This window comes from Aythya marila (genome assembly GCF_965140915.1).
Source record: "Aythya marila genome assembly, chromosome: 25".
NCBI lineage: Eukaryota > Metazoa > Chordata > Aves > Anseriformes > Anatidae > Aythya > Aythya marila.
The window spans coordinates 3,387,059-3,412,010 of record NC_139066.1 but is presented as its reverse complement, the minus strand read 5'-3'; the positions used below and the strand labels follow the sequence as shown (position 1 = coordinate 3,412,010).

At 43.2% G+C, this 24,952-nt stretch overlaps 1 protein-coding gene across 2 annotated transcripts in view; it reads right to left on the bottom strand.

Annotated features, from left to right (window-relative positions):
• Positions 1–494: 494 nt before the first annotated feature.
• MAP3K3 (mitogen-activated protein kinase kinase kinase 3) overlaps positions 495–24,952 on the bottom strand; it is a 42,112-nt gene continuing 17,654 nt past the window's right edge. Inside the window, exons 7-17 of one of the 2 annotated variants that reach the window (XM_082779208.1) lie at positions 21,760–21,880; positions 17,683–17,816; positions 16,948–17,021; positions 15,131–15,198; positions 14,777–14,869; positions 13,763–13,954; positions 11,769–11,917; positions 9,779–9,910; positions 8,776–8,905; positions 6,951–7,128; positions 495–4,506 (exon numbers count right to left, since the gene is read on the bottom strand). In XM_082779208.1, coding sequence (XP_082635334.1) covers positions 4,278–4,506; positions 6,951–7,128; positions 8,776–8,905; positions 9,779–9,910; positions 11,769–11,917; positions 13,763–13,954; positions 14,777–14,869; positions 15,131–15,198; positions 16,948–17,021; positions 17,683–17,816; positions 21,760–21,880 — 1,500 coding nt within the window. In that variant the 3' untranslated portion in view covers positions 495–4,277. The remainder of the gene's footprint in view (positions 4,507–6,950; positions 7,129–8,775; positions 8,906–9,778; positions 9,911–11,768; positions 11,918–13,762; positions 13,955–14,776; positions 14,870–15,130; positions 15,199–16,947; positions 17,022–17,682; positions 17,817–21,759; positions 21,881–24,952) is intronic. The other variant, XM_082779209.1, reaches the window with a different exon arrangement.

The window sequence follows — 24,952 nt, the reverse complement described above, 5'->3', positions numbered from 1 at the left end:
CAGGTTAAAGCAATTTCTCCCTGCTCTGCATGGTTTGTGTCAGACGGGTGTTAACACACAACAATGTCCTTTTCGAACCTGCCTCCTAGGCATCTGCCTTTTCTAACTGGGGAATTCAGAGCTGTTTTGTGAGATTTGCTCCTGAACAAGGTTGGGGTTTAGAGGGCTGAAGCCCAAACACCATTAAACCACAGACAACACCAATCTTTCCTCTGAATATTAGACAGACTGAATACTCCCAGCTCCAAGGGCAGGTACCAAGGTGACAGCCACAGGCCTGTACATATTCAAATACATAAAACCTTTCCACCCAGCAGCTATGAACCTAATAACCAGTCACTGGGATCTCATTCAGCTGTCCCTGCACAGCTTTAAATGTGCCTCTGCCTACCAGTGAAAGCCTGTACAGCAGGGATAGAGTTACTGAGGTTTCACAAGTTATCCTGGCTCTCTTGGCACTTGGAAATAACATGTGACACCTGAGCAGGTACCAATTTCCCTTTGGGTTGATTTGTTTTGGTAATTAATGGCAAAGGAACCTCTTTGGAGCATCTTCAAGTTCTTTGGAATACAACTCCAAAAATGTGAAAAAATCCAAAGTGCTGCAACCTACAGCAATTAGAATAGGCAAAGACCAGATGTAGTGGAGAAGAAGCTGGTAACCTGGAATGCACAGAATCGTCACACCAAGACCAAAATGCCAATAGTTTGCTTCCTAACAAGCTCACGGATAGCCACAGTCCCCATTCCCTCAAGCTCCTCTCTGATGGGAATCAGACATTTTCCTGCTCAGACTCACAACTATTTCAGGATAGTAACACTCCTATATTATTTTACACAGAATTTTCTCCACTTTTGCAGCACCTTCCATCAAGAATTGCGATACTAAATATTCACTGTATCTGCCTCCCAGGAAGGAAGAGCTGAAAACACAAAATGACATTTGAAATGGACACAACAGCTTTTTGTTAGCCTGGCACTCCCTCCTCTGCTCTCCCCTAAACAAGTTTATCCCCATTTTTTTTTTCCAATTCTGCCAGGATAAAGAGGCCAGATGTGATTCAATTTAGAGGTATAATTACATTTATGTCCACTTGAAACTTTTTTGATGTTGGGGCTGTATAAGGAGACCACAGTATAAATGCTGGCTCCGTGTTTATTTGCTATAGCTGTGGACTTAGGAATCGTGATCTTCCTTTTCCATAATCAAGAAAGCTGTGAGGAAACAAAGAACGCATTTTGGCTTGGCTCTACTTGTTATAAACCATCAGCAAATTCTCTGCAAAACCAGCTGCTTTTTTTTCCTTTTTAAATTCATAAAGGCGTCAAATTAATTTCCCATCCTCCCCCCTACCCCGTAACAGTCGAGTCGATATATATAAAAATCACCAAATATGATCTTTTACGATATAAATAAAAAAAAAAAAGTATGAGGCATCACCGTTTACATGATGTAAAAAGAGCTAAAAAAGAGCGATATAAACTACATTCATAAAAGTGCATCTCCAAACATACAAGTAATGCTTTGGCTTGTTCCTGTGCCGAACGGGTGGCATTGGGTCAGGTACTGGAATACAAGAAGTCCAAGCTGGCACCCCATGTTCTCTTGTCACTGTACAATTGCTATTGACTTCCCTTCCTACAGACTGGAATACAAGTGTATACAGAGTAGGCACATCTCAGCATAGGTGGTGGGAAGGCCCAGAAGCTCTGGCGGGGAAAGGACTGAGCCCATCAGCCCACGACGCTCTTTGCTCTGCTCTGGCACAGCCTTCCATGCCGCGTATGAGGTAAAAGCCACAACAGATCCTGAGGATTTAGTTGCTTCGAAACATTAAAAGTGACACCGTTTCCTCATGCCCTATTCTCCCAAGACACGATGCGTGGGATGGCAAGGAAAGACCATGGAAGGAGGTCTCGATTTGGTGAGGACAAGCCGAGGGTACAGAGAAACCTACACGGACAGCATCACTGCAGTCTAGGTCGCTGCTTTACGCCTGCGGGTTCAAGTGTGAAAAATAAAAGATTCCAATCTTTGGTACGTTCAGGTGCTAGTTGCAAGGCTTGAAGAGTGCTACCGGGCCCCACAGGAGTGCTGACCACCCTACTTCTGTCGAGACTACGGGAAGGATTTCACATCCCTCTGCAGCATACGCAGCCATTTACGCCACAGCAAAGTGGTGAAAAAGGCTCCCCCGAACAGAACAGTAGTGTTACGCCCTCACCTTCCTCTGGTGCAAGCGACAGTGAAGTGCAGGCCAAAAGTCAGGCCATGTGTCTGGACAATTTGGAGTCAAGATCCAGATTTTAAAGAGATCAATAGAAGTGCTCTCACTAGAATTAAATAAATTATAGAACAAGGGCTTTCATTTAAAAAAAAAAAATAAATCCCCCTAAGTGCCTGCACCCTAAACAGTGCATCCTTGTAGTGGTGCAGGAGAGCCAAAAGGGAAACCAACACTAGCTTTCTTTCACTGATTACACATTGCTCTGAGTTCGGCACAGAAAAACCACGTCAGATTGTTAAAGCCTTTCAGGGCTTTTCTTCTTTTTAGTTCCCTCTTCTAATTTCACATATTATTTGTTGAGTGTTTAAGGAGCTTGGTTTCATTAAAACTTGCCTTATCCTGCTAAGAGCTTTCACTTAAAATGAACTCCTGTTAATTTTACTTCATTAGGAAAGTGATGTTCTTTTTTTTTTTTTTTTAAGGAGGGGAGGGGGAGGCATGTGGACCGATAATGTGGTTTCCAATACAAGAGCAGAACACCTCTGATGTTGCTCTATAAAGCAATATTTGAGCTAGCAGTGTGCTTTCTTCTCTTAGTTTCATTTCACACTGAAAACATATTAATTAACCAAGAATCCCCAGCACTTAAAAACTGCTGCTCTTCTACATGAAATAAGGACTGTGGGTGCCCCATCAGGAAATCTGCTACCAGAGATGTAGAACACTTCAAATGCAGAATGACTTGGATAGATCTTGCTGGTACCTGTCTGGGGATCTCTGCAACTCTCTTGTCTGGTTTCACAAATATGCTACCATTACAAGTGTTCTCTTTGTTTCACCGTTTACTTAATTTGTACAAAAACTTACTTAAATAGGACCAAAATATTTTATGGAAACCTTAAATGAACACTTGCACACCTGTAAAACAAAACACTCACTGAAGGGTTCACCTCGACTCTAGCTTACTGTGCACAAGTAAAACTAGTGTCCAGCAAATTCTCCCCGTGAAAAAACAGCAACCTATTTTCTTAATTTTCCATTGGGCCAGGCCATCAAAGAAACTCGTAAGCTTTTCCTGAAGTACATTCCTGGACACCAGGTAAACTATCTTTGGTTTAAGGGATGGTAAAAAGTTACCAGCCAAAAAGATAGGTACAACACAAAGCTGTTCTGCACATCTCCCTTCCACAAGGGATTTGTTTAGACCCAACAGTCTCAGGGAGATGAACCAGGGACACAGATTTGTTGGCTACGAGGACACAAGCTTACCAGCACTGCCTGAATGCTAGGACAGATCAAGCCTTGGAAATCAAGCTCCGGATTTTTCTAACGTCAGTGGGAGAGCCCTTGCCTTAGGCCCTAGAGTGATTGCATTCTGCTGAAACTTTTCTGATTATCCTGACATTTAGCTAGAAAGACCTCCCTCACCCCCACCCCCAAATCCATGGTTTCATTATAAAATAACACTATTCACATACTTTTGAATCAATATTTTCTGAACACCTTCAGATGCTGAATACTTAAGGAGAAAAATATATAATATAGTGAGCGCATGCTCAATGACACATGGCTTTTTGCTGGATTCATGTACTATAGATGCCTCTAAAGCCCCAGAAGTCTGGAAAGCAGTGACCCACACGAGGAGCCACTTGGAGAAAGCTGGTCTGGGTAGCCATTGCACGTTTCTGAACAGTGTAGCTCTTCCAGTTCCCACTTTGGTTCAGATTTCTTCTAGGTTCAACCGGCGAGACACTTCGTAGATTCCCACTCTTGGGCCTGCAGAAAACATGCAGCCAGCTACAGCTTCACATCAAGGTAACTAGGGCAAAAATGCAGCTCTGTTCGGACAGCTGTCGGTAGAACAAACATTAGTCCAGCAAACAAAGGTATCAGGCACGAGGGCAGACCCTAGGTTCCCTGGCATAAATTCCCCAAAGGACTAGGACAGCTGAGTTGGCATTTTGAAGATGCAGCACCACGACGGGCAGTTGCAACTAGACCAGGCGGGGCACCGAAAGCCCAGCAGGAGCTGCGAGCGAGGGAGGTAATTCAGTACTGGAGCTGTGCAAACTGGTGTCTGAGCAGCTCTTCAGCAGAGGGTCTGTGCCTGGCTTCCACAAAGATTTGCTTTAGAAAGTCCCGGCAATGTTCTGATATGTGGGAAGGGAGCTGGGGGTTGGTTGGCTGGGTGGCAATCTTGAAGATGGCTGCCATGGCTTCGTACTCTGCCCAGGGTGGTTTCTCCGTCAGCATTTCCACAACAGTACAAGCGAGGCTCCTGGAAAGGCAGACAGGAAAAAAAAAAAAAAAAAAAAGAAGTGAGAACCAACTGCCACAATAACGCTCAGTGTTCAGAGAGAACTTCCAAACAGGCTGTACCAAGGTACAGCTCTGCCCTGAAAATGCTATAAAATGGCTTTGTGCTCAGCAAACGCCATGTGTGCACAGATCCACAGCCAGATCTGCCAGCATCGCTGCTTTTACCGCTGGCAGCCTAGCAATAAAGTGCTGAGACAGGGAGCCTGGTTTCCTCTGGGTTCTTGCTGCTCTGAGAACTGCGAAGCGCCATCTGTCCGGCTCTCCTTCGCCCAAATTCTACTCTCAGGAAACATTTGTATTAACAACGGGGGACAAGAGGTGCACACAAAATGCCCCTGAAGCTGTTGTTGGACCTCAGTGGTATTTCAGGTGCTGCTGCTGCTATCTCAAACGCACTTGCTGGGTTGCAGGGCAGAAAACTGACTTTGAGCTAAGGTCCAGTGAATCACAGCTGGTTGACCCCACAAAGCCATTTTGGCAAAACCCCTTTTCATTGCTCTTCCTCAGAATACCCACATGAGAAAGCTCACATCTCCGTAAGACACCAAGCATCTGCCACAGTCAAAAAGTAATTAAAATCTTAACAGCTCCAAACTGAAAAGGCAGCGAATTAAGATGCCAGTAGGGCAGATGCATCGATACGTTAGGGAAAAACAACGAGTGAAGTTATAATGGGGCTCTGTGCAGTGATTCAAGGGAAGAACGTGATTATGAGGACAGACACGGCTTAGCCACCTTTCTGAAGTGAGTGTGACACCGATACTTTCACAGGTTTCTGTAGTACAGCAGTGACCCTTTTTTTTTGTACAAAAAGGACTGATTGCTTCCTCAAGGCCACAGATTAAGGAAAGGCAGCTAATGAACATCGAACATGCAGTTTTGTGTTCTGATCACACTGTTCCATTAAAAAAGCAAAATTGCTTCTTCTACCTTTAAACTACACCTTCTTTTGAAGTGAAATGCAAAGAAAAGACATTTTCAGAGGCAGACCTGCAACAATTGCCAAGACAAGGAAGGAAAGGAATTAAACCCAGTGAATATGCAAGAAACGACTTCTTGACAAGGTTTAAAACTCCAACGTGAAAATTTTACACTGGTTTCCAGCCATTTAAGACTTACTTGAAGAGAGTACAGAAAATGCAAACCATGTGTGCTGAAGTGCTGGGGGTTTGCTCAAGAGCAAGCAGGGATATATTATTGTTTAGACTGATTTATACCGTTTAAGCAGATCCGGTTTCTTTAAGATATTCAGCAAACAGCAGGAATGTTTTTCATGTCAAGTCACTCCAGCAATAACAAATAGCTCACATATTCTGCTATTTAGGAAAAAGAAAATTGGAGAGGGGCCTGCAGCAGTGGCAGAAAGCCAGGTGGCTAGATTTGTTACGTCTTTGAGCCTCTTGGCCATACGCATCCACCCTGGGACTAACATTGCGCTGGAAAATTCTGACCCCCCTAAATAACGATGGGGATTGTAGGAACTGGAGCCCAGCCAACGGCAGCGTCTCTTTGATGGGAATGGACCGATGTCAGCACCAAGAGGAAATCCACAACTGCAGCAATCCAGGGGGAAGGGCACGTGCTCCGTTCTCTCCCAAAGCATCCCAACTGGGAGACTATGCAGAACTTAACTCTTTGCATATGAGAAAATTTCAGCTCTGTTTCCACTCGCTGCTTGTATGGGAAATAGCACAGGCCTTGCTTTACTGTTGAGACACAAACTTACTTTTTGTTGCTGTCGTTTAGCTTGGTTTTATAATCTCACCTTTTTAAAGCCTCCAAAACTAACATTTTGACACAGGACCATTTTCTTTTGCCTTTCGAAAAAGGCCGTTTCTTGGCTATGCCAATAATAGCATGGCTACAGTTTCCACTCATGCATGCTTCAGATCACCTCTGATCTGACCTGTACCTTGTGTGTTATTCCAGGTTCGGGCATCTTTCCTTTAAAGCTTTGTCAACATACTCAAATTCTGTTCAATTCCAGGGTTATAAGCATACCTCTCATTTTAAAACAAAATGAATGGACTCTCCCCAAACAAACTTCGGTCTCTTATCAACATAAGGGATATAAGAAGGGTGGAAACCTCGCACCAGAAAGTTAGGGAACTGGCTATCAGTTCGAGGGAGGAACGAATGGAAATTGTTATGGAAACACTAAATGGGCACTTGTGTGTTGACATTGCACAGCTCAGCCTGCAGCAGGTCATGTCTTAAGTTCAAACCAACTTCTTAAGTTCACCTTAAACTGCTCGCACTTTTGATCCAGATGAAATCTGAATTTGGATATATAGGGATAACAGGATGTGTATGCCTATTATCTTAGGGATAAGGTATATATCTCTATAATCTCACTCCAGAAAAGCTCTAAATTGATTGACAGAAAGAAAGTCGATCCCTCACCATACGTCTGCTTTTCTTCCATAGCCCTCTCCGCTGATCACCTCTGGGCTCATCCAGTACGGTGTGCCAGTGACAGAGCGGATGCCTGTTCCAGACATACAGATTGTCTGCAGCCGTTTGCTGGCCCCAAAGTCCCCAAGCTTCACATTCCCAGCAGAGTCACGGAGAATATTGGCTCCTGGACAAAAGAAAGAAGGGGGAAAAAAAAAAAGAAAGAATCGAGACAGATGTTTTCATGCAATCCAGCTGTTGGATCTGCAGCCTACGAAGCTGATATCCAGCCCAGAAATACCCATGCTCATGGTATGGCTTTCAACCCTGTTAAGCCTCAGGTGACCTGCTAAACATCATTTCTTTATTTCAGGCTGTAGACAAGCCAACTGCTAATGGCTGCAAATGGGAAAAACTTCAGGGGAAAAACACAAGGAAGCAAAGGGGGAGGGGAAACGAGAGCTGAGTCAGCACTGTCATTGTTAACACTGCCTGTAAACAGCGCAGACAGCCTATACAGGGCCCCTAGGCCAATGGCTTAGATAGTTCATGGCTGTGTAGAAAAGGATTTTATTTGGATACTACTTTGGTGAATATACCCAGCTGACCAGAAAGCAATGGTTAACAGATGTACCTAATTAAACCACTTTGAACTCCTACAATAAACAAGTCAATCTCCACTTCACTTGGTCAGAGGTCCTGAACATGAAACACAGAGGAAAAAAAAAGCAAACTTAGAGGATAGCTTGTGTGTGGACACAAACTAAGGCTTAGACACCAAAAACAATTCTTCCTCCAAAGCTGCAATAAGCTCAAGAACCCTTTGTTGCCATTATTTGGTATATACCCAGGTGAACTCCTCCTGCCCCCCAGTAAAATGCATTTGTGCTGTGAGATGGCTTTACCACTCCTCTTCCCCAGTGGGAGAGCTGAATTTGGAATAGCAAGTCTGGTGATCCAGCATCCTAGGGACAAATGAACAGTTTGGTCTGGAAGATGGGTGCAGACTAGTGAATAATCCATTGGTAGGAAATAATTTGGTAAAGAGCACCACACGAGCAATATACAAGGTGTTATTCAAGAATCAGCACCTCATTTCCCTTTGCCAAGCCTACAGGGGAGGCAATGAAGATTTATAGGCAGGAACAAGAAGATATTTTTCTTACAGCGAGCAATACTCCCGTCCCTCTGGAGCACAGAAAAATGTGTGTGGTGTCTGCCACATCTGTTGACATTAACTCTTAAGGAGACTGCCTGGCTCCATGAGGTTATATTGGGAAGAGGACAACTAAGGACCGATCACGCAAGTTTCATATGCAAAGTTAGAGAGGTTCCTTGCATGGAGCAGGAAAGACAAGTCACAAGAGCCTGAGGTAAGCAGGATTGTCAAAAGCAGGCATTGAGCTCTGACAGCAAGTGGTATGCTTAACAGCTGAGAAATGGCACTTTGGTCAGAGAGGAAATTAGAGGGGAATCAACAGGGAAATGTACTTGTGTTATGGGGGCAGTGAAAGTCAGGTGGCAACTTAACCTCATTTTACTGGGGTGGAGTTGCAGCTGAGTAGTCCTAAGAATTAGAGGCTTCCAGTCTTCCTTACTACAAAGACCAACTGCCACGCTCCCAGGTCCTGTAGAGAGAACAGCCCAACTTCCCTCGCCCAGCCCAGAATATCTCCATCCCTAAGACCTGGACAGGATATAAGACAAAAAGGGATATCTGAGCAAAGCGATAGTAAGAAGCCACAACCAGGATACCGAATATTTAACATTTGGCTTCTTTTCCCCCGAATTCCGTTAGCATGTGCTATATATATAAATCACCAGCTCATCTCACCCTTTATGTCCCTGTGCACAATCATGTTGCTGTGAAGGTACGAGACTCCTTCGAGAATCTGGCGAGTGTATTTCCGGGTTACGTTTTCCGTGAGAGCACCATACGCCTTCAGCTGGTCTTTCACTGACCCCTGCACCAAAAACAAACGGAACAGATTGGCAAAGAAATGACAAACCACAAATCTTGCAGTCTCCATTCAATTCCCAGAGCTGCGACTGTGTTATATACCCAACCAGCACAAGTAATGAATTCTAGCCTCTTCTAAAGCCCTTTTGTGAGGCTCTCAGAACTTCTTGCCCTATGAAGCCCATTTTGAGAAAAGCAAGGAGCTGGCTTTACAGCAGAAATAGCTTGAGAAGGTTCTTCACGCTTCCTCCATCCTCTCACTGTGTTGATACAACTGTCTGTGGACACAAGCAATAAACTAGTTCAGCAGACAGATCCGGGTCAAAGGTTTCCCTTTTTGCAGGGTCATTTTTAAGCTAATTTGCTGCACTGTATGACTCTGCTAATTCAGTTAGCCCAATTTACAAGTTGGCCCAAGTTCTTTCAAGTACTTTGGCAGAACAAATTTAGACTGAAGGAAAGAATTAGCTTTAGTGATGAATGAACAGAACGTATTTCAACTACAAGACATGTTAGGAAAAAAAAAAACAAAAGAGGTGATTTGGGCATGAATAAAAAGCAAGCAGTCAGTGGCACTGTAACACCTTATGAGAAGGGAACATACCTAACAGGACACAACATAGAAATATACAATATTTCAGCTGGAAGGGACCTACAAACATCACCAAGTTCAGCTGCCAGACCACTTTAGGGCTAACCAACAGATAAAGTGTATTATTAGGAGCATTATCCAAATGCCTCTTGAACACTGACAGGCATAAGGGCATCAATCACCTCACTAGAAAGCCTGTTCCAGTGTTTGATGGATTACACAGATGAAGCAAAAGCTTACTACAAATCAACAAAACCATCCCTCTCGATTTGTTCCAGCTCTTACCCCTGGCATGTACTCCATGAAGATGGTCAAGGTCTTCTCTGCCCGATCCCGTAGGCAGCCGTAATACTGAACAATACGCTCGTGCTGGAGGTTCTTCAGCAGCTGAATTTCACACTCCAGGGCACTCACTTCCTACGGATGTTGAAGGAGAAAATAAAGTTTTGGCTTCAAGGAATATTCCATCCTCATAAATCCTTCCTTATCACTGTCAGGATGAGACCACTACTACACTGATGCAGTCTAATCCATGGCATTGGCTCAACTAGCTCTTGGGAAAGGCAAACATTCACCAATGCCTCAAGTCAGTCCTTCCTGTGTAGTTGGTAGTAGCAGTGCAGATGTTAGAAATAGAACAGAAGTATCATATATGAGTTTAGTACCAGAAAAAAAAAAAAAAAAACAACAAACAAAACAAAAACCACTGTTGCCTTGATTCTGTCACCTATTTATTCAATAGCTCCAGCTAAGTTGATGGAAAGATTTGCACACAATACAGCAACAGCCTTACTCCTCAGCACTAAGTTGATGGCAGTGAGCTTTAATTTTAATTACGAAAAAGGTCTGAACACATTGCTACAGAATAGCCAGGAATCTTTCTGCAAGAACCCCAGTCCATTAGATAGCTAGATTACAGGAGCTAAAAGTTCCCGACTTCTTTTCTCATGTAGTCCTGCTATGGTTCACGTTGATGATTTTACTTGGATCAACCTTAGAAAGTTTCCTCTTATTTACTTCAAGGAATCTGCAGCTATGCACGTGAAACTAATTCTCTGCTTTATGTCTGCCACAAACAACAGGGTATCGTAGTGCAGAGGCAAAAAGGCTATCCAACAGCTTCAGACTGAATCGGAGATGTTTGTTGTCCAGGAAAAGTATCAGCTTCTTGCTGAATCCAGGGAACAAACAGGCTGAACATCAAAGGCACTGGAGCACGAGGACTTATGGAAAAAGGAATGACGATTTCCCCCAAATTAGTCCTACTTAACTCTCTCCTCCCCTGCTGCTGGAAGCTGCCAGATTTGCTCCTCTCACTTTAGGAGAGGATACAGCTCTCCGAGAGCAGAGACCTGGCTGCTGCAGAGATGCATGGAACCAGAGGAAGGAGCTCAATGGGGCCAACTGATAGTTCAAGGTTTGGAGTTTCAGTGCCTCCAAAATCTGTTCCAGCCTGATCTTCCTCGGCTCAGCTTTACTGTCTGATTTACAGCAGAGACATGGTACAACTTACAACGTACCAAGTTAGGCCTGCTCTTGGCATCAACGTTTCACATAAAGTCAGAATAATTAAATCTTCATGGATCAGTTATTTCAGCTCAGAGTGGATTTGTTTAATATTGGGAAATCAGTTCTTTGTTCAAATAGTAGCAAAAATCTCACAGTCAATCCATCTGCATTCACTGTGATGGAATCATTTGCTATTGTACAGTTTCAAGGTACACCTTCCCATCACCACAATCTCTACTGTGTTGTCACACCATGTTCTTGCTTAATTTACACACCACAGTTCAGTCTTTCTTGAGGACAAAGAGAATTCAGCAGTGGAAACAGGCAACTATTAATTAATACGCTTGATATAGGGCCCAGAAAGCCATAAAAGCCCAGAAAATGGGTTTTGCAAGTGTGTGAAGTTTTTTTTCTTCTCTTAATTAAAAAAAAAAAAAAAGTCCTGCTCTTTTGGGGTCTAGTTTCACTCACATCCGTGTCTAACCAGGAACACAGGGCAGTCTAGTATTCCTCAAGTAACCTGGCAACAAACCAAAAAGTTGCGAATAGACAGCCAAAAATGAAGCCAGAAAATGGATTTTAGTTTCAGACTGAAGTTAATAATACGGAAAAGCAATTTTTAAATGACTCCTATTCCTCTCCACATGATTTGAAACCCTAGTACAAACTAAATAATGATACCAGCTTTTGAGGGCAGACAGATATAGGCAAATTACAGGATCTCAAAGTCTGCATGGCAAAGTTTAGTAGCTGCAAAAACAATTACCTTGCTCGTTTCAGGACTCTCTGGGTCAAACTGGACCTGCTTAGCTGCGAGCTCTCTGCCCGTGTCCACATCGTAGCACAAATACACACGGCCAAAGGCACCCTGGCCCAGCAGTTTTCCTCGTCGCCAGTTTATTGGAGCACTCGGAGCTAAAAAACAGCAGAAAAATTCTCCTTTTTGGCTGTGCTATTTATAGATAATGGTGAGCTTCTCAAAGATCGATTCCCATCATAGCAAGACCGAAGCAGGTATTTTGCAGATGAAGAAACAGACACGAAAGGGACTCTCAGAGCATCAGTTAGTGGCAGAGCTCTGAACAGAATTCAACCATCCAGACTCCCAGGCCACAGCATCCCATCAGAGGGAAACTGTGCAACATTTCACAAAGATACGCTATAGACAAGTTTTAAATGAGGCTGGTGGAATTTCGTTCTGCCAGCAGGGTGGATTCTACAACACCATGATCTTAAGAGATGGGGCAGCAACTAAACAGGACCTTCCGACCCTTGATATGTATGTACTACACACATCAGATGAAGAAGAGCTGGTTCAGCCTTGCTAAATCAATCCCACCTGTCTAAGAATGACTGCTAAGCTTCTGGGACAATGTGAAGGACACAATTTCTGAGTTCTTTGCCAACTACTCGTTATTTTGGGGTTCCTTCTCCTGCATGAAGGATTTTACTGCAAGGCTATCTCTACAACAGAAGAATTCCCTACTAGAAATGTGTATGGTAGGGAACATAACCTAAGAACAGTGAAGGTATCTTCGTCACCTGCTGAACAATTAAGACTCTAAAAAACACACATGAGAACCAGCTAAAGCAGCAGGAGGTTACGTCAGCAGGGAATTACGAGTTCTCTTTGTTCTGCTGTACTGGCCAGCTCACTGTACAAGTGGCAGCCTCCTGACCCAGAAAGTCCTGAGCCCAGTTTTCCAGATTGCACTTAACACCACAGCACATTACTCAGAGAGCAGTGCTTTAACTCAAACTTTAAGAAGGACACTACCAGACACATGCAGCGCGATGCTTCCAATTATGCTGCATCTAACAAGAAATTGTAAAAACACAGACAGGAACCAGCCATCTGGACAGTGTGAAAATACAGAAGAGCTCAGAGATTAGCTTTGCCATGTCTAATTTAATCAGATTTACTGCCAGTCGGTGTTTTAGTGTTGCTTGCTCTGCTGGCTTAATGTCTTTATTTTGATCCCTAAATTACTGTATGGGATCGCTGAAGTTCATTACTAATGATTGATGCTCTCTTTCCCCTTTTTTAAAACAATAATAAAATGTTCCCAAAAAAAAAAAAACTCGGGGATGTTATAAATACAGAAGTACATCTTTCTACTAAGGAGCAAGTGAAATAAATAGTCCTTAACTGTAAAATAACTGTAATCCACAAGCCTGAGTATAAATGTTAATGTATCAAGAAAATAAGCTTGTCTGCCTGGTTTAAGAATCCTGTACATCATCTAGATCCAATCAACTTTTTTTTTTTTTTTTTTTAATTTCTTAGCTGAATTTCCAACGCTTTCTAAAGGAAAAGCCATCTCACATGCAAGCCTACATATTTTTACTTAACAACTACTGAATTTTTTCAAGCCCAGCAAACTCCTAAAATCTTTCTTACACGATCATGTTACTGTGGACTATAATATGGCTTGCTAAACCTTACTACCAAAATAGGAGGCAGTAGAAAACAGCTGGTTATACAGATCTAAAAATGCTTTACAAGCAGCACTTGCCTTCCTGGACTGTTGTTTGACCAAAGATTATCACCAGCTTCTAAACCAGCTCAACTGAGGGAAAGAAAGGACCTCTCATTGGTGAGACAGACTGGTGGCAAAACACAGCCACGTGATTATGTGGTTTGGAATGGCTTGTTAAAAATCAAGCTATAGTCTAAACTGGATCTGGAGTTCATCTCTAACAGCCCTGCCTGCTTGTAACCTCAGGAAGCCTTTCTCCAGCATCAAAGTGACCACTTACATTTAGTGGGAATGTTCCTCTCCTGCACAGCGAGGGCATTTTCACTGTCAGCACTCCGCAGGCGCCCCCGGGGGTCCAGGTACTGCAATGCCAGGCCCAGGTTCTCCCCGTTAGTGCTTAGGGAACGACTTGAAGGCACCAAAGTGAAAAGATTCCCTTGGTGACGCCGTATCCGGGGAAACGTCCTCCGACCTGGAGAAAAATGGTAAAATTTCTGAATGACATCCTTACATCTGGGAGGTAACGGCTGGAAGTTAAGCACTGAAGAGAAGGGACTGAAAAAACACGTTGTGTTCTTTTCCCATGAAATACAACCTACTACCAAACAGACAATATGCAAAAATGTAACAGCGCAGGGCTGATGTTGAGTTCAGCACAGCTTTGGATGACTCCCAAGGCAGAGGGGAGAGAACACTTTGTAACGTCCTCGGAGCTGTTGTGCTTCTATCAAGATCTAAACAGAACTTGCCTTCCAAAGCAAAATTTGGTTTACAAGCTACCGCACAAGCTCCAAAGCTTGTTAACAACCACACAGACAGAATGACTTTCTAAATAACGTGCCTGGACTTGCAAATGAAAAACACACACAAGGATTACGAGAATTTGCGCCTCTTATGGAACTTGGAGAAATTAATTTCCTTAAAGCCTGCCTAGCAGAGCTGTGCCTGTGTCCCTGGTATCTTGTTTTAAAATACACAGCACCAAGTTTGCATTGTGAACTAGTGAAGCATGATGAATCCTTCAGGTAGGAATAAATATGTCCAATGCTCAACCTTACCACTCACAGATCAGCCTGGATATATGCAGAAAGGACAAAATAATCAAAGAAATATTGTGTCCCTTTGGAAAGGGACAAGCATCATGTGCAGCATCATGCACAATAGCAGCAACTCGGGCACTAACTGCACGGAGCGGGGTATTCAGAGACTCCTGAAAAGTTTTGCTGGTCCCTGGAGGTTGCCAATGCTTCAGTTTCTTTTTTAAGTCTGGAACGAAGATGTGAACACCACTCACCATCGTTGTAGTCTTTGTGCTGCATGGAGACGTTGTAGCGCCGAGGGTAGGTTCCACCTTTCCCGGCTTTGTCATAAATCTGATTCTCGCGGTCTGGAAGTAGATGCCAAGAGAGAAGTGAGGGTCCTTCAAAAAGCACACGTTTTCTAAGGACAGAATTTTCCTGATACAGCAGATTTTTTTGATTTTTTTTTTTTTTTTTTTAGGAAGATGTAGGAAATAAATAACTTCAGCACTTTTCAATCAACATATCCCCAGTTCCTCTATTTTTATCATCCCAGCAAACACGGAGGCTAGCCAGCAAACAGCAGAAATGTCTGGATCAAGAACTCTTTATACTGGACGCTGACATACCTGAGAACTCCTGTCTATTATCAGGAAAGCTTTGTGCCCTTGACATCCGTGACTTCCGAAAAGAAGGACTATTAAAGAAAGAAGGCAAGAGTAAGTTTTGCTAGCAGCTGGAGAGACACCTACAAGGACTTTAAAATATAAGCTAATGTATTTGCACATCGGTAACAGTGATTCTCAAGCTGGTGTCCCTACAATAATTTCATGCTAAAACGAAGTCAGGCTTAGCCCCAGACTGTTTCCCAGCATGGGCAGGCATCCTTTCTGTTCAGTTTGTGTCACTCATTCAGTGGTTCCCCAGCCCATGGTTTGAAACCTAATGCTTCCTGCAGCTACGTGAAATGGAAGGTTAAATCCAAGGCTGAGAGGAAGAGCAAAAAAGGACACTGCTTGTAGCACACTGCTCACAGGGCAGGAGAGAAAGGGGACCACCGCCCTAAGAGGTTCATTGTGAGTTTTAAGAGTTCCTGTCCTGAAAACTTCTGTTCCCTTTCCTCTCTACCAGCAGCAGATGAGCCCAACCACAAACATTGCTTACAGCAACGATACCTCACAGCTCTCCCCAATAAGCAGGACTCCTCAAAGCAAGCCTAAATGCAGCTCCTTGCTTGGCAGAAGGCCTCTAACACCTCTAAAGAGATTACACAAACTTAATCTGTACCAAAGCCGTGTTACCTACACTTTTTTTATTTTTAAACCAGTGTACAAGGAGAAAAACAGCTTCCCCAGATGATACCCACACCAGCAAAGGACAAGAGGAGAGAAGGACAGGTAAGAAAACCCAAACTAACTAAATAAATAAATGTAAATGTGTGCACACAGAGAGGTTAATTTAACTGCTTCTTTGTGACTCAAACTGTGTGGAAGAAGCAGATGGACACAAAACCCAACGTCAACATAGAGGCTTACACTACCTATAGGAACCAGCTCAGAAGAACCTTAGAAACAAGGTGAAGCCCATATGGGAAGCCATAGTTGCTATTCAGGTTAATAGGACCTACAGTTGTTGCCTATTGACACCCCAAGGCATGTGCGCCTTTCCTTCTCCCCCAAATCAAAGCCTGATGGGGAAGAAATTAATTTTGTAGCTTCTAGATTCCTTGAATTAAGAAAAGGACTTGTCTTTATAAAAAAAATATTCTTTCTAGGAGGGCCCGTATATAACCTTAAGTGGGGCATTTCAGTTTATGATTTTTAGGTTATTTCGAATTATTGATTTTACATGGGAAGCACTTAAAAATTCTCAGCCTTTTTCACGCACACTTTAGATGTTCAAAGGCAGCACTGATCCTAATACCTGCAGGAGATGGGCACCACCACCAGCAAAGGAAGGGAAGAGAAAGATCTAGACCATCAGACTGTGACTAACTTCACCAAAAGAAGAGCCCCCCCCCCCCATTTACCTGAGGAATTAATAGAGTATCTTGCAGGGCACAGGAATCTGGTGTAATGATATATTTGTGTAACCTTAGAATAGGTTGTTGTTTTTTCTTTTTTCAAATGAACAAGTAGAGCCTTGTCTAAAAGATTTAAATACCCCGCAGCCAGATGTTCTGAGCCCAGGCTCCACGCAGACGGCAGACTTTAGAACTTTGTATTTCTAACACAGAGCTACTGAAGCACCAGGTTGTTGGTGTATGGTTTTGCCAGAAAATAAAACAGCCTTAAGATGCAGTTAATTCTCTCTAAGAAATATATTGGGATATAGGTAGGAAATAAATTCCTAGTTCTCTCCAAGAAAATTTGAGATGGAAAATAGCCTTTTGTAGAAGTACAACTGGTATTTTGATTTGAGCACGTAAGTTCCTACCAGCCTATACCTGTCTGCTGACCTGTCCAAGGACTGACAGCTTCCTGACACCGAGTTCTCAGCACTGCTTAAAGGGTCCAGCATCTGCAACACAAAAGAAGTCACACAGCAACGTCAGTCTGATGCCTAAAAGAGGCTGCACAAGAGAATCAGAGTCCGCTACTGCTCGCCTGGAGGATATCCAGAGGAAGAGGAGAGTCTAAAGCTATTTGGAGCGTATGTTTTTCCTACAACTCCCACATAAACTGTTAAGCACATACTGAATTTGAGCCACGGCTTTGCTTTGGGTGATGAAGGACTTTGCTGTGACGATTAAAGTAAATCGACCAGCGTGCTGGGTTTGAGCACAAGTAATTTCAGAAACAGTCTTTGCTGGTGCTACTGCATTGCTGTCCCCACCTGCAGGTTGCCCTTTGGCCTTACTTCCTACTTTTTTCAATGGAAACCGCAGTTTCAAATGCAAGAGGGTCCATAGGAAACCTGAGCATACATGTGTAATGCCACCAGAACTGCAGGGTTCATTCGGAGGTGGAGAGACCGTGCCCAATAACCAATGCAACAGCTTCTGGTAGTCCAACAAAGGCACTGAGGTTTGAAGCATGGCTTGAATGAACAAGGCAACACCAGTAGCTGCTAACACAGCTACAACTACTGATTATTCTGGAGTGAAAGAGAGGGCCCAGACAGCAGCAGCAATTCCTTAACTGCTGGGCTTCCTTTTTGTTACCCCGATGTTCATACTCACACATTGTTCATTGGTTTCCGGGATGAATTCGCCTTCGCTGTTGATGCTGGTGTAGGAACCCTGCCGAGCAATGCGCTGCTGCCTCTCTGGAACGTACCCAGGGGGCGGTGAACTTCGGCCTGTGTTCTGGGAACCTGAGCCAGAGAGAAGGACATCTTTGAGACTGACGCTTACTGAAATGAGACAGCACGTGCACGCACACAAAACCTGAATATTCACCTCTAACGTTAGATCTCTCTGATCACAGCAATGCTGGAGTAAGCCTTACAGTCTGGAGTGGGACCAGGAGGTGTGATGTAAAAAAGCAAATTGGTGAGTGAGCTCCTGTGGCTCCATTTAAGCTGCTACAAGAAAATTGCTGGCAAAGCTCCTAAAGGGGATGTCACCTGTCTCTCACCTCTTCTGCTCAATCCTCTGAGCATAACTTCATTATCCTGGGGAAGGCAGAGGACTTCAGGACTTCCTGGCTTTCTAACAGGGGCACAAACTTCACTACACTGCTAATCACTAGACAAAACTCTGGTCAGAGCAATCGATCTTCTGCCTTGGCTGTAACTTTGCCTCAGTTAGTGTCATCTCCTTTGAGTGAGAACACCATCCCTGCTAGCTATCATCAGCTGATCGTACCGATACCGAGCAATTAAAGTGCTCCATGGGAAGACCAGTAACTTTGTAAATGACCCCAAAATTTGTCCTGCTGTGTGAAATTGAAGTTGTACAGTTAGCATGGGCAAAAACACACAGAGGTCAATTCTGCAATTTTCATTTATGAGACAGGTAAATGGTCAGAGCGTGTATGTTTAGGGGCCAAAAGAAAACAATGAGAAAAACATTTTACTCATCTGTTATGGTACTGCCTAAGGAGTTTCTGTTGTGCCTCTCAGAAAAGCTCAGCCCCTGGGATTTGCTTTTTCTTTGCTGATCTCAAAGACGATACTTGAGAAACAGGAAGGAATAAAACCCTTTTCTGCAGTAACCCATCCACCTGCGGCTCCCACCACGTTAAGTCGTGAGCTCCAAGAAATGCCGTGGTCCAGCCGATCTGCCCAAGGTCACCCATGAAGTCAGAGACAGCGTTTTAAGATCAGCTCTCAAGCTGTGCTCCTCACAACACTGTCTTTAATTAACTGTGTGTACTCAGGTGCTACGAAAGATGGGTGAAGATCAGCAAATCCTCTCCCAAGGAAAATATTTTCTACAGAAATTATTGTAATAAAGAGTGAAGGCAAACATTGGCAGAAGCTAGCCGAAAACCAGCATGTACACCTTTCAGAGGGCTGCGGAGCGGAAAAAAAACCCTCTGCTGGCATGGTTCAGAGCAGGCGGCGGGGAGGTGGACTGCATGCACAAAAATCTGCTGAGCTACTACCTGATTTTCCAAGCAGCTCTGCGGAGCTCACGTGATGGCACGAGCCAACTGCAGCAGGGATAAACAAGCGAGTGTGCTTTGTGGCTGCACCGAGTGAGTCACGGGAGCACACTTTCACTCTTTCCGAGACAATGCCACCACGGCTGGCCGAAGGCAGCCCCAGTCCTGCTGGCAGCAGCCCAGCCGCTATTGTGGACCGGCCACCAGCGCTGGGCAGGAAAGGGAAGTCGGCACTAAATCAATGCGTACCAAAGGAAGTGAGTGGAAAAAACACAAGTGCTGCCAGAATGCTTAGCAACTTTTTTTTCTCTCTCTTTTTTTTTCTTTTTTTTTTTTTTTTAATAAAACTTATCTTTACTTCCTCTGAATTGGTGACAGCGGGCTCGAGGCATGGCTGTTTCAGAAGACAGGAACTACACGGATGGATCTCCTGCAAACACCTTCTGTTCTATTCTGCCTTCGACTTCCATCTCACGACATGTCATGAACAGGGAAGTTTCTGTGCCTGGAATGCTAGCTAACAAGGGTACGCTCTTTTTCCAAAATCAAAGATAGGAAAAGAGGAGGAAGAGGGAGCAGATTTAATGCTAAGCTATTGCCAACTTACTATCAGACCTCCTGAAAAACTGGAATCCTTCTGGACCTCTTAATAAGGTAGCAGCCTGAAACTTTGACATGTTCAGAAAATAAAACTAGTGCCTTTATGATTGATGACAGGCTAATCAGAAAATGTTCATAAGCCAGGATAAGAGGAGAGAGTCTGTGTAATAGGGTTACAGAAGGGGCCCCTTAGTACCGTACCGCTTCCCCATGACAGACACGCGGTACAGTCTGTTAGCTTTGGCATCATGATTTGGATACCTTCGAATGCCAACAAAAGAGAAAGATTTTTAAAAATCAAATATTTTTGGCATCAAATCTGTCTGAAAAAAAAAAGAAACGTGGTGTTCAGACAAGCATGGATATCACTGCTTGCCTTATAGGACCAAGGAATGCTGCTCTTTTTATGCATGTTAACTTCAAACTAGAATGGATGGGTAAACCCTTTCTGTACCAGTCCCAGACGTACTTCAGCTTATAGCACTTCTTTGTTCTTGTTTGCTACTTCACAAAAGCAAACTGTGTAAAAGGGGATCAGCAGACTCCAGAAAAGATACAGAAGACTTGCTAAATTAGTCTAATTTAGAGAACTGCTGGTCCAGTTCTCAAGTCCTTCTCTACTGAGCTTCCTCTCCCAATTAACTTTGGTCAGAGCAGTGTGAATCTGACTCTGGTTTAGGGCCCCCAGTATGGGACTGTCTGTACTAATTTAATCAGATTTGTTATTTGACACCAGGATTGCTTTGCAAATACTGTTAAACAAAATATGGTTAAGATTACGCCTCAAGTTTACACTTAATGAACCTGAAGCACTCCTCTTCCACAGAGAGAGCTGGTTTAGAACTTGGAAACAGAACAACACTGACATTCCCAGCTCCTAGTGCTGCCCTTGTGATTTGCAGCACCTGTCAGCTGAAGCATTGGGCCTGACAAGCCCTAAAATAGTTGTTAAAGCAAACACAACTATCCTCTGCTTCTGTTTCCTGCAAATTTCAGCTTTTCTCACTTTTAAAGCAAAAGTCATTTACACAGAACACCATCTCAGGCTGCAGATCCCTATTATCACCTTCACCTTCTTCCTGCTCTTTCACAGCTCACTGAGGTTTCACACAGAGGACACAGATTCTAAACCACGGAGCTTTTTGTTTTGACCCAAAAATCTTTGAAGGAACTTCAGACACTTACTTTTATTTTTTTAATATAAAAATCTTAGCAGCTTTGAGCATCTTTCAACAGTACTTTACAGTTATACAGGGGGATATCACGAGAAACTGGGACGACTCAGCCAAACCTACCACAGGTAGAAACCATGCAGATGAAATGCATGCTTGTGGATGTAAATCAACGCACTATGGTACATCATACGTTCTGCAACATGTACACACAGTCAGTGAGTTCTTTCTCTAAAACTCTGCACACTAACTTTTAGAAGTTATGAGAATTGATAGTACTTGGCAACGTACAGGTTTAGATTATTTGCATTACTGGAGTCTTACGTGGACCTTCTCACTGAGTATGTATTCACTAAGCTAACAAACACAAAGGAAATGAGACAAAGTTACATATTACATTGAATTTTTAAAATTATTTTCTGTGCAGCTGTGCCACTCACCTACCGTATTTGCCTGTGCTCTACCCATAGGTAATTAGGAGAGTGGAAAGTAAGGGAACTCTGTATGTAGGGCAGCGGTTAGATACGCCGTGGCAATTCCTGTGATACTCATAAAATGCTTGATTACAGGACCAAGCACCAATTCCAAAACTCAACATAAAAAAAAATAAAAAATCAAATCTAGATTTCATGAAGTGAAATTGCCAATCTAAATAAAAAAGCTTAATGGACTCACGTAAGCTTTCCAAACTTCTAACCTCAACGAATCTGGCTTTAACACATCCCTTTTAGCAGCTCCTCAGCTGTTCAACAACTTAGTAAGGAACTTTGAAACATTCTATTATAAACATATTAAGAGCTTTTGAAAATGAACAGCCTTGTCCTAGAATAACCTTTCAATTTCTCATGGCTTTCATAAACACTATACCATAAATCCTAGTGCCCAAAAGGTAATTTTCACAAAATAAAGACAAGCAGAAGTGGCAAAAATACTCACTGACAGACAGATGCCTACTTCTGGGTTCTGGCTGCTGATAGGGTGTGTTCACATCCCCCACAGATTGGGAGGTTTTAATCCTGACTTGTTTGGGCAGTCCAGAATGGGGTGAAGAACTTGTCTGTTGGGTAAAATGAAAGTGAAATAGAACAAAATGAGACTGAGGAGCTCAAGCAATCTGGCCACAGTTTCAAAAACATTACGTTTAGTAGCAAGAAAGTAGCTGAAAACCAGCCCTACAGCCTGATGTCTTATTACTTCAAAGAACACAAACAATAAAGGCAGCAAAAGAGGAAGCTTTGCAATTATTCTGTAGAACAGGAGTCAAACAACTAGAGCATGCTTCCCTCCAGCCTCAAATCACACGCAGGATTTACCGGTCTCAGTGTTTGTCTTCCTTTAGCAGCTACCTGTGAAGCTAACAGGAAAGGGGCTCAGATCACCCTCTGATATCAGACCACGGAAGAAGCTGCAGTTTTGCCAGCCACTTTGGCCAGCAGCAGTAAATTATGAATCTTGCACTCTTTCAGAAAGCTAGCAACTTGATTCCCCACATTTTTTAAGAGAGCTGACTGATCAGCCTAGGCAAAAATAAATCCTAGACTTTGAAAGCACAAAGACTTGGGAGATTACAAGATGAATGCTGCCTGCGTTGCTTTCACTCATCCTTCCCTGCACTTACATGGATGTAATCGAATTAAAGATCCTTTTTCCACAGTGCCTTCCTTTCATTCAAAGCAGAAAGAGCAGTGAAAGGAGACGTGCCACAGGACTTCTCCTGCATTTGCTGAGGAAGACAGAAGGGGTAACTCGAGTATGCTTTGTAGAAAGAGAAACCACAGGGTGGTTTTGCAATTCACTACAGTAAGAAGCTGCCCAGGAAATTTGTTGTCCTCCTTGTGTGACAGTTACACAGAGCTCTCTCAGAGAAACTGCAAGGCTTAAATGCTGAAACCAGACTCTTTAACGTGCTCACTTGTGGAACTCCAGGGAGTAAACCCCTCTGCACACTCCCTGAGGACTGCACAGGTAACGTGGGCTTTTACCATAGAACTGAGCTTTGCTGTGAATACTGATCCTGGGCACCAGTTGTGTGAGGATGCTGCAGCAGGGTCCGAATATTTGAAATACTGTGGATTGGCAACCTCCCCCGAGTAAATGAGATATTATGCATGACCAAGCAGGTGCTCAAGACCAGGGGATTTTTGATTTCAATTGTCCTAAAGTACCTAGTTTTACAAGAGGATAGGATATGCCCTTTCTCTCATCTGTTACAGAATTGAATGTTTCTGAAGCACTTATTTTACTGAGACAAACAGAACCAAAGAGACCCCAAGGAAATGAATCCTCTCTTTTGAATTTTACTTGAATAGGACTGACAAACAAGGTGTGAGGCTGTAGAATCCAAAAAGTAAAACCATCAAACAGCTGGTCATTTAAAAAGGAAAATCCTTTGCACCAAGCAAGGAGGGAGCCTGGTTTAAACTGCAGAAACTCCGTCATGAATACATTCATGGGAGCTGAATAACAGATGCAAAGGTCACACCAGTTATGTGGACAGTCTCCCTTTAGTACTCTAGGTGTTCAACTTAACCAGTTCTTCCCATTAGTTTCTGAAGAGAAAGAAAGGATGACAGGAGCGAGTTTCTTGCTATAAGAAAGAGCACAAGTGAGCCACAGTAAGAGGCATAAGGAAATTAATAAAAACAAAGACAGGCTCACAGTACTAGTCACTGGAAAGTTGTTTTATACACATATTAGTGCCAAAGTCACGGCATTACCTTTCCATCCCCAGAAAAAGAGCACAACTAAAACAAAATCTGCATCCTGTACTTCAGGAAAAATAATGCTTCCCGCTCCCTCAGTGGGATGAGATCATGCAGCCAAGAAACCTCCTTCAGGCTCGTGGGCTTTTGCTTTATCACATGTAGGGCTCTCCTGTCAGGCAACTCAAGAGATGAAGAGGAAGTCAGAGGAGAGGGGGGAAACAGTGGCACTTACTGAAGACTTTGCTGTTTGTTTCTGCTTTGAGCAAAAGAGGAAAAAACAGCTAATAAAAGGACACCACCACAGTACTGGCTACTGGCTGGTGTAGGGATGAGACTTACTTGAGTATTTACTGTAGGAAGGTCTTGGGGGCTTACGTAAAGTTTAGATAGTATCATATAACATCTGGTTTGTAGCCTCAAGACACTGGAATTAAGAGGGCTGTAAAAGACGATTGTTTTACTGGATAATACCAAAAGTAGAGGCCACCTTTCCCAGACCATTTCCTGACCACACAGAACAAAGTCTGACTACACTAGGTCAGACCAAAGGCCTTCTTGCCAAGTATTGTCTTCAGAGCGGCCAGTAACAAATGCTTAGGGACAGGGCATAGGACAAAGAACATCATCGTTCCCCCAGTACCCTTCCAGCTTTTGGCATGTTTGAGAAGCTGCTGTTAATACACCTGATGGTGTTTATTTGTCTATTAGCATAGATCATCAATTTCAAAAATAGTACAAAGTGTATTTAATTCCCCTAACAGCTCTAAGAATTAGAGGAGTGATTATTCCAAGAGCTGGAGCTCACAGCCTGCAGAACTTGCACAAGGATGAACATTCAAGATTGACAAGCTACGATCAACAGAGATTTCAAGACAGGGTAGCTTTTTGTGTCATGCTGTTCAAGAAAATTTAGTAATTTGCAAATCAGATATCTAAGCTACCAGGGGTCTTTGGCTTTAAAAGCTGGATGACTTTTATTCTAAAAATAAAAGAAAAAAAAATCACCAAAAAAAAAATCACCCCAAAAGCACTGGTTTAACAGCCTGAGTGAAGAGAGTTCACGTGCAGACCAGCAGTATAAGAAACTTGGGACATTTTATGCCCTCCTCAGTTCATATTTCAATTCACTGCCTAAAATAGGCATATTTGGGAATTTGACTTACTTCTTATGTTACAGTCTTTTCTGATGAAAAGTGCAAACTGCTCTGATAGTCACTGACTGCCACAGCCCCTTATGATGGACAGTGAACCGAGACAGTCAAATTCATCTTAGGTGTGTATTATCAGCTAAAAGCAACTCAGTTCCTACACAGCAAGACTGGATTCAAAGCAGTTAAGCCACAGAACTGGAAAAGCATCAGGTATATCCTGAGGCGTTTCATCCAGAAAAAAAAAAAAAATTGCTAATAGCTTGTCTTCAAGAA